The sequence below is a fragment of the Carassius gibelio genome, chromosome A7 (genome assembly GCF_023724105.1).
Source record: "Carassius gibelio isolate Cgi1373 ecotype wild population from Czech Republic chromosome A7, carGib1.2-hapl.c, whole genome shotgun sequence".
Taxonomy (NCBI): domain Eukaryota; kingdom Metazoa; phylum Chordata; class Actinopteri; order Cypriniformes; family Cyprinidae; genus Carassius; species Carassius gibelio.
This window is the reverse complement of record NC_068377.1, coordinates 8,233,888-8,244,075: the sequence shown is the minus strand read 5'-3', so window position 1 is coordinate 8,244,075 and position 10,188 is coordinate 8,233,888. Positions and strand designations below refer to the sequence as shown.

The window sequence follows — 10,188 nt, the reverse complement described above, 5'->3', positions numbered from 1 at the left end:
CTAACTTTCTAAGTGAGTCTCTTTTACAGTGCTCAGTTATGGCATCTACTAACACCTGTCAGCACCGTCCTTCCGGCCTCGTGCTCTGGTATTAGGCGGCCGAGATCACGGGCTTCTGTGGGAGCCTCGCTGATCATCAGAACTGGCACGGCACTGCAGGAGATTTCATGAATGTTGGCCAGGTCACCCTGAGGGGCCTCCTGACCGCTTTTATGCACTGTCACATCCAGTGGGAAGGGAGGAGGTGGTAGTTACAGAATTCTTCCTGTTTTTTACTGCCTCAGGTGACGCTCCCCTCGTCCAAAGAGGTTTGTAAGTTTGGAGCTTGTCTCTCCCGTGTGGCTCAGAATCTCTGCGATGCTTAGGAACCTGTAGGTATGCACGCTACATTCTGTGTACTTCTTAAAGTGGTAAGTGTGCACGCAAGTCTCTGCATATTTTTCTGAAATCCTGTATGGTAAGGGTTACGCGCTCAGCTTCGTTCCCTTTTTCGAGATGTTTAGACTTTGGTTCCTTTGGCTCCTTTCAGCCGGAGTGCATTTGTTTACACTCAAGCATTGCTTCCCTCATCAAGGGATATTTGGGCGGTTCTCGCAGTAGTTTTAACAACGGGCCCCTTTTTCCCAGAAAAGGGTCACGTGTTAGTACGCTACTCTGAATTCAGAGTTCCTCTCATTTGACGGTGTTCTCTGTTTTTTCCCCTTCAGAGTGCCACGAGAACCCCTCCCTAGAACAGTATTTAAAAAAAATCCATACTATGGTAAGTGTGCACGTGTATTCTTTGCGCACTTTTTGAAATCCACTCTGTGGTAAGTTCGCACGCTAAGGCTCTGCGTTCTTTCTAAAATTCCTTTATGGTAAGGGCTTCGCGCGGTTCCTTCGTGCCCTTTCTTGAGTTGGTGTAAAGCCCCGTTCATCTTGGGCGCCACTACATTCAGGTATCCTTGAATACCTATCTAGCAGGGTTTTGCTACCAGGGTTCTGTTGAGACAGCTCCTTCGGAAAATTTTTGCAAGAGCAAACGGTAGCCCCTGTGTGACAGGCAAGACCTTGTATAATACTGGTTTCTTAGCCGTATCCCTTTAAAGGAATCCTTCCTATTCCAAGCCTTTAAGGTCTACCCCGGGTCGAGGCCCTGATCAATTAAATTGAGTATGTAGCTTAGGCCTTTGGCCGTAAGGGATAGTGTCACAGACAGCTGTCTAAACGTCCTAGGGGCAACTCCCATAGAAATGGTAGAGTTGGTACTTAGTGTTCGCCATGGTCTGGCCTGCGCTCCCCTCAGCATGGCGGCGTGGGTATACTGTTCCCCATAGTGTCCCTTCAGAGGACGCAGTTCGAAGTTCCCTTGAGGGGGAACGTCTCAGGTTACGAATGTAACCATGGTTCCCTGAGAGGGAACGAGACACTGCGTCCTCTAGATCCCTTGCCATGCTTCGGACGCAAGCTTCACGAAGAAGATAAATGAAGTGCTCTCCGGTCGCTTATTTATAGTCGTGCCGGTAGTGATGTCAGACGCTGTCGCCGGCCAACGAGTTGGCGTTTTTTCAAAGTATGCTTCAGACACGGGTCACGACGAGGTGTTCCCCATAGTGTCCCTTCAGAGGACGCAGTGTCTCGTTCCCTCTCAGGGAACCATGGTTACATTCGTAACCTGAGACGTTTTCTTTCTACATAGTACATATTTTTGTCTTAATATATGATATATACACGTATGTCTATTCATTCATTTGATGATGAAGGGTACCAATACTGGGGAAAGATAGAGTTCACCAAGATCTTGGTTCTGAATTCTCTAAGAAATGCCAGTGTCAGGCTTATTAAAGAGATGCTCCACTTGATCATGCAGACATTTTATTTATAATTCAACGAGAGAAGGAAAAAAGAGACAACTGGGAATTCTGCCCAGGTGTCTGATCCTTTCTTCACTGCACACAGATTTGATCCTTGGGTCTTTTCAAGAACTTCAGCTCAGTGTAACATTAAGGAAGCCCTGTTTCAAACATCAGTTAGAGAATCTAGCAGCTTGGTCTCTTTATAGAAATATGCATTTCCATTTTCAGATGAATGAAATCTAAACTCAAAGCTATACAGTATCTATAGAATATTTAAAAAATAAAATTTATCAGAATCCAATGTATCAAAATATGCAGTAACACAGTTAGCACATTGAGGTCTTTTAACTGAAAATATTCCTGCAGGCAATAACATCTCATTGATCTGAAATATACAATGCATTATGAATTCTGCATCATACATCTTATCTCAGACTGAGATATATTTTAACAGAGCATGGGGTATTTTAAAATACTGCACAAATGTTCTAGGCACCACTGAGAATGTTCTGTTGAACTAAAAAAAAAAAAAAAAATTATATATATATCCACCATATAAAATATGGATGTAGTACATGGTAGGCACAAACAAATGAAGTATTGGTAGGTGTCCAGTTGCAGACCAGTTTACAAGTACATGTCTTCAGCATAAATTATGGCAATTATGTCTTGGACTGTTTGGTGGATCTCAACAGCAGCGGGGAAGAAATCTTCTGAAGAACTTTCTGAATTCAGTGTTGAAGACAGTGTAGATAATTGGGTTCAGAGCACTGTTCATGTAACCTAGCCATGTCACTGTGCTCATCAGGTATGGAGAGATGTGACAGGATTCACACAGGGCTCGTGCAGTGTGAACTGCAAAAAAAGGAGTCCAGCAGAAGAGGAAGACACCTGCAGGAAGATCACACATAATATCTCATGTCTGACATTATCGAATTGAGGTACAATTTCGTGCAAGATGCAGAGCATTTTCTGATAAACTATTATACAAACCTTACATAAAAGTGTACAAAAATATGTTTAACACAAATAAATTAATTTAGCTTTCCTAAAATATACCATCATTTGTAATAACACTTCCTCCAGTGAAAAAGTCCCGTTGTCCTCTCACATATCCACCAACATATTTGTTTATAATTGTTTTGCACTGATTTCACTTATAAACAGTGCTTGATATGTGCATATGTTTTCTGATTGAATCAGAAAGAAATATTATGGATAGAGGAATCACATTTTTTCTGGAAGCAATAATCTGAAGTTAAAAATGTCTTAATGATGGATTCATTGATGACAATCATGCAGCTTTTCACTTCCTAATTTATTAATTAATGGGCTGGAGTCGTGTGGATTACTTCTGGATTGTTGTGAATCTACATCCTGGGTGGCCTGAGGGTGAGTACATTTTCATCAAATTATATTTTTAATATAAAGCATCTGGATCTGCTTTTTAACTTCCCAGAATGAAGAATTACTGGAAATAATTTTTTTCGTTTGTTGTTACAGATTTGATTAAATTCAAAACGATTTTCTGTGATAAATGACTGCATGCCATAATAATCCCAAATTACTCCATTAATAGGCAAAATGTTTTGGTCAGACTCCTACTCTTGTTCTGATTAAGAAAAAGGCTCAAGGCTAAAAAAATATTCATGAATGACTTTAAGAGCTCTGGAAAGCTTTGGATAACCCAGAAACCTGCAAAATCACGCCCATTAATTCTGCATTACGCAATGCTGGCATAAGAATCTCTTACGAAAGTGACCAAACTATGTCAAATCAAATGTTATGAATAACATGTGGGGCAAATCTACACATATAAATCAACCTCATCTACTGTATATTATAGATATTAATGTGCTTCTCCAGTGGCCTAAGATCTGCTGAATTATTCAAGTATAGTAATGGTATTTCTATAAATACCCAGTAATGGAGTTAGAATAAGTTTCAGATCATCTGTATAACTTCAATAAGATGTTTCTATAACGCAAAAAACATTATCCCTTTCCCTATTTAGCTTTAGAAATGTTTTGATGTTACCTTAACGAGTTTAAGCTATAGACATGATTAGTCATATTAAATAAAAGTTTTCACTTGAATAAAACAGTTATTTATGGTGTTTGCACAAAAAGCACATTTTAGGTAACCTGACAAACTATTTTACAATGTCTGGATATGTGATATTATGTCTAATGACTAACAAAACAGGATGCTAAATTCATGATGCAAATTTTATATAAGGGATTGTTCTCACACACACACAATGAGACAAACTGTTTACTCATGCTTATGTTGTTCCAAACTTGTTTGACTTTTTCTTTTGAAAAAAAAAAAAACTGAAAATAATTTTTCAAAATAAACTGAAACTAAAGATGATTGTGTATGGACAACATTGCTCAATATAACTTATTTTGTGTTCTGCAGAAGAAGAAGAAAGTATTATGAATCTGGATCAACATGAGGGTAAGTAAGTCCTTACACAATTTTATTTTGGGGTGAACTATCACTTGAAGTTGTGTCTAAGCAAGTAAAAATGAAAAAGGTAAAACTAATTTAAAACTCATTTTCAGCAACAACAATAATAAGAGAGATAATAATAATAATGAAGAACACATTCTAAATCATTGCTGTATGTCATTGTGTTAATTAATAGTGGCCTAGAAATTAGGTTAAGGCACCAGGTGAACCAAGAATTCATAATTGGATGGAGGGATTTGCCTGTAGTTAGTTTTATCTGTGTGTTCAGGGAAATTCAACTTCTATGGCAATTTCATTCAAAGTTTTGAAGCTTACCTACACACACAATAATTAAACTGATTTGTCGATAAAAGCTCAGGAGAATTTATTAAACAGTATTTTTATGGCGTCTTTCATTCTGCTTTTTGAAGTCACATCAAATAAGTTATTAAGTACTGTCAACTCCAACAAGACTGAAACAGCACATATGCAGCCAACACTTTAAAGGGATACTTCACCCCAAAATGAAAATTTTGTCATTAATCACTTACCCCTTAAACCTTTAAAAGCTCAGTTCGTCTTTAAGATATTTTGGATGAAAACCAGGAGTGGTGACTGCTTGTGAATGCCCCATAGACTGCCAAGTAAATAACACTGTCAAGGTCCAGAAAAGTATGAAAAGCATAGTCTGATTTGAAAGAAAACAACATATCCTTCTGTCACAGCTGACACAGAAGAGCGTGACACTACGGTGATGTGGAGAGAGTATTCTCTTTGCTTTATAATGTTACGGTTGAACCACTGATGCCAGATGGATGTCTATCATACTTTTCTGGACTTTGACAGTGTCATGTATCTGGCAGTCTATGGGACAGTCACAAGCCTCCCGGTTTTCATCCAAAATATCTTAATTGTGTTCTGAAGACGAACAAAGCTTTTACGTGTTTGGAATGACATGGCGGTAAGTGATTAATGACAACATTTTCATTTTGGGGTGGAGTATCCCTTTAAGAAATGTACAGTTTATTCAACACTTACCTACAACAACAGGTAAAACCCTCATGGCTTTTCTCTCCCTTCCGTTGATCTTATCCCTCTTCTTTCTCTGAGCTGGCTTCCCATATTGAATGTCAGGGTAGGCCACAGTCTGAATGGGGCTGTTTTTATACTCAGGTGGGAAGGGGCAGACGGGCTGTGTGAAGTCTTCAAGCTCCTCAAGACTGGACTGGGCTAAGTCCCTCTCAATGACCCGGGGCAGAGACGCAGGCAGAGCCCCCAAAGGCGGGAGGGCGGCAGCCACTGCAGCATGCTGCAAACTGCGGCAGGCCTGGATACTGTTTCTCAGTTTGGCTTTGCGTGATTCTTCCCACTTGCGCAAGCCATGGAACATCCCAAAGTACAGTAGGAGCATGATTGGACATGGGATGAAAAAGGAACAGACAGACGAATATACTACATAATTGTTGTCTTCAAGTTTGCATTCTCTGGGGTCTCTTTGTGGAACATTGTTTATTCCGAAGATGACAGGAGATGCCACAGCCAACGCCAACAACCACGTGGCAGAAAGTAACAGAATCTGCCGATAGTCAACGTGTTTCCTGTTGTAGTTAAGTGGTATGGACACTGCAATAAACCTGTTACAGGATGCATATTGAAAGTTACCATCAGGATAAACAGAAATAAAAACTTTCTAAGCAGTATGATCACAGCTAAGCCAACGTTTAAACTCAAATGGTTCTCAAGTGGTTTTGCTTTAGGACCCAAATGAGTAAACAAGTGTGTCCTGGTAACTTATTAATGTGTATATTGGCCCAGCAGTATGCAAAATTATTAACATGAAATGCTGGATTTTTTTATAGATGGAGTGTTCGGTTTCATGTGCTATATAACAGTCAATAATTCCCTGCACAAAATACATTGTGGTAACCAGAAACCATACATTCTCATTGCAACAGAACCCATATTTAAATGAGTATATCATATTTTCTTTCACATTTTGCATGGCTTTATTCATAGACTTTGATGATGAGTGCATGTCACACAGCCACTCCATGCTTAACTTTTGCCTAATTTGGCTGGCTTTTAAGTGAACAATGAATTTGTGCCAACACTGGACACAATGCCTTTGACATCAACAACAGAAGAGGTTAAGCATATTTATTCTGATGCATTTTATTATTATTTGCATTTAGCATTATTTTCCTATCTTCTATAAGATTAGACCTTTTTTGGGTCACGACCAGTTGAGAACCAATAATTTACAGAATATTGCTTATTTTAACTTTCTTTATAGATACTTAAAGAGCACTCTGTCCAGTCGGAAACACTGATGTGCTGGAATATAGCCCTTTGCAGAATAAGAATGAACTACAGAACCAGCATGACCTGTTTCTGCAACCCCGATTATGTCAAAATAATGTGCTAGAAACTGATTATTCAGTATGCATTCTTTCTGAGAAAAATGTCTCAAGGCTCCCAAAAGCAATTTTTATCTTTCTTCAGGAAAAGTAATACTATTCAAAAAGTCAGGGATATTTGACTGAGATTAAAGAACAAACCTGTCCACACTGATTGCACAAAGGTTGAAAATTGATGCTGTACAGAGCAATACATCCATGGTCATTAGTCCATCGCAAAGAGCCACATCTAAGGACCATACACCACCTTGAAACTGGAAAGACAGATTTATTGTGTGAAAAATAGTTTTAATGAACATTTAGAAGAAACTGCATGCTTCCTCGCATATTATATTAATTTCAAACAGGTTGGATACAGATTATATATATATATATATATACACACACACACACACACACACACACACACACACACACATACACTATAAACACATAATGAATTAGTTATATTTGTCATTTATTATAAATAATGCAACAGTATTCATATCTTTAATTTGTCAGTCACGCTATGGCTATATGTCTCAGTGCTCATACTGATACAATGACCAACAGTATTTTGAGATACAGTATTGTCTATCCTTATAAAAATGCACATTTTTGTACATACATTTGGGAAACTTAAACAAAACGAATTGCACAATTAACTTCTCATTATGTGTCTCAGACATACAGTAGCTATTTGCGCTTGAAACAGATCACTTACCTCTGCATAGACAAACAGGGGTAAAACCAGAACCGCCAACAGCAGATCTGCCACAGCCAAACTCACTATGAAATAGTTTGTCGTTGTCTTCAAGGCTTTTTCCTTGTAAACACTTAGGCAGACAAGCGCATTTCCACAAATGATCACAATAATGAGCAAAAGCCCAAATATGAGAGCAGGAACATTGTAGGTAAAGAGCTCGTGCTGAAGTGTGTTGTTCAAGCTCGAGACATTCACAGACATTGTTCTTTATCCGAGCGAGAAGGGCTTCTTCGGCGAAACTTTTCAGAAATGTCTCACGTTGTCGTGTCCACTTTGGTCCATCTCTGCTCATCTTGTGTTATTAACTTGTTGTGTTGTCAGGAGACAAGCCATCTAAATCAACCTCAAGGCGCCAGATAGAGGCATTGAGAAAGGCAGTCCATCTGCTGTCTCTCCTGAGATAACACAGTCCGATAATCTGGGAAACTCGTGAGCTGCGTTTCGTTTAATGGCAGCTGCTGTCAACATGAAACTTTACGATGCTGAGAAAAAAAGGTTGTAGCCGCTCCAACCACTTACTTAACTAATGGAGACGCAGTTGCAGACGGACGGTCGGTGTGGCATTTTTTTTTTTACAACTGCAGAGCTGATTAGACATAGGCTACTGTACAGTACGATTTGAGTATACACCTTCGCTCATCCTGCCCATATAAGGCCTATAATAGCCTAAATAATATTTAAAAAACCAGTTAGCTTAATATATAAAATCATTTATTGGGTACTTTCAATTGGGATTTACTTTTCATCAAAAATAACTAAATAAAATTGCTGTTTTAAAAAAATATATATTTTAGATTATTAATTCAATTTTTATTGAAGTATATATATATATATATATATATATATATATATATATATATATATATATATATATATATATATATATATATATATAATGTTTTATTATTAAATCAATAAACTTTATCAGGGGACAAAAATGTGTTTCTTGCTACACCATTACATTTATGATCAGGAATTAACCCCCACCCCCACCTCCCACCCCTCTCAAAGCTACATATACATTGAGAGTGGTTTACTTGGTTCCATAATTTTGTGGTAAATGTGTTCAAAAGTCATTAACTTTGCATTGCACTACCAAACTATTTTTGTTTTTTCTATTAAGCACAATTTTCTGGGTATTCATAACATTTATTTTGTTCAGTGTGTGTTCAACTGTACAGAACTGTGCTAGCTAACCTGATTAGTATCACTGAGTTGGGCTCAATAGGCCAATATAAAATTGTCATTACCATAACAGTAATTTATGTCAAAAATATGTCGTTGTTTTGGTAGTGACACACAATTGTTTATTTGTAAGAAATAATCAAATTTATTGTACTATATGCAGTTTTTTTTTTTTTTTTTTTTTTAGCATCTTAGTATGTGAGTTAAATTTGTAATGGAGCTACCAAAACATTACTGTCACTACCGAGACATAGAATGTTTTGTATTGAATTATGAGAACCAGAATCAGAAATCAGAAAGAGCTTTATTGCCAAGTATGCCTGTGCATGCAAGGAATTTGTTTTAGTGACATAAGCTTCCAGTACACAGAGACAACAACACACAGACAAAAAAAAAAAAAAATATATATATATATATATATATATATATATATATATATATATATATATATATATACACTTTTTTTTAAGCAAATAAATAAGTGTATAAACAATTGTGCTATAAATTATAATGGAATAGGATTGTGTAAGATGCAGGGATGTACTATGGAGGGGTAACAAATAAATATAGGGATATTGCACATTTTTATTGCATAAGCCAAAGTGGGGAACATTAAACTGTTCATGAGGTAGATTGCCTGGGGGAAGAAACTGTTCTTGTGCCTGACTGTTCTGGTATTTGCGGCTCTGAGGCGCCGGCCAGATGGCAAAAGTTCAAAGATGGGGTTACTTGGATGTGAGAGATCCAGAGTGATTTTCTGAGCCCTTTTTCTCACTCTGGATGTATAGAGTTCTTGAAGGGTGGGGAGAGGAGCACAAATAATCTTTTCGGAAGTCCGAACAGTTCTCTGTAGTCTTTTGATGTCTGATTTTGTTGCTGAACCAAACCAGACAGTTATTGAAATACACAGTACAGATTTAATGACGGCCGAGTAGAACTGTTTCAGCAGCTCCTGTGGCAGGTTAAACTTCCTCAGCTGGCGAAGGAAGTACAACCTTTGTTGGGCCTTTTTCACCATGGAGTCAATGTTTTTGTCCCACCTCAGGTCCTGAGAGATGGTGGTTATAAACTCAGATGATATGATAGTGTTTTGTCAAAATACAACACATCTCATAAATTACAAATGAAATAATTTTAAAATTGTAATTGTTATTGAATATACCTGTGAAAACTTTAATAAAATAGCACAAAATTTTTTACTAGAGGTAAACAATATTCATATATAAATATAATATTATAAAAGTATATATAATGAGAAATTTGTAGAGGAAAAATATTCTAAAATGTTCTAAAAATACAATATGATAATTAACCATCTCTTAACTTGAATCAATTTTGTAAAACTGCCCATAATATGTATGGGCCATTCTACAGAATTTCAGAGTTATATTAAAATAAATAAATAAACAAACAAATATATACATTTGTGTGTATGTGTGTGTGAAACATTGTGAGCTGAAACATTCTTTAAATCTTCTTTTGTTTGCTGCAGAAGAAAGAAAATTATGCACTTTGTGGAAAAATAAGTGTAATTTATGGCATTGAATATACA

General features: G+C 37.2%; 1 protein-coding gene across 1 annotated transcript; it reads right to left on the bottom strand.

Moving 5' to 3' along the window:
• Positions 1–2,422: 2,422 nt before the first annotated feature.
• Positions 2,423–7,653, bottom strand: LOC128016297 (D(4) dopamine receptor-like). The gene is made up of 4 exons (XM_052600787.1): positions 7,410–7,653; positions 6,848–6,960; positions 5,328–5,923; positions 2,423–2,726 (listed from the first exon to the last, which is right to left on the bottom strand). The coding sequence occupies exons 1-4, from the start codon at positions 7,650–7,652 to the stop codon at positions 2,524–2,526; spliced, it is 1,155 nt and encodes a 384-aa protein (XP_052456747.1). The 5' UTR covers position 7,653; the 3' UTR covers positions 2,423–2,523.
• Positions 7,654–10,188: the final 2,535 nt, after the last annotated feature.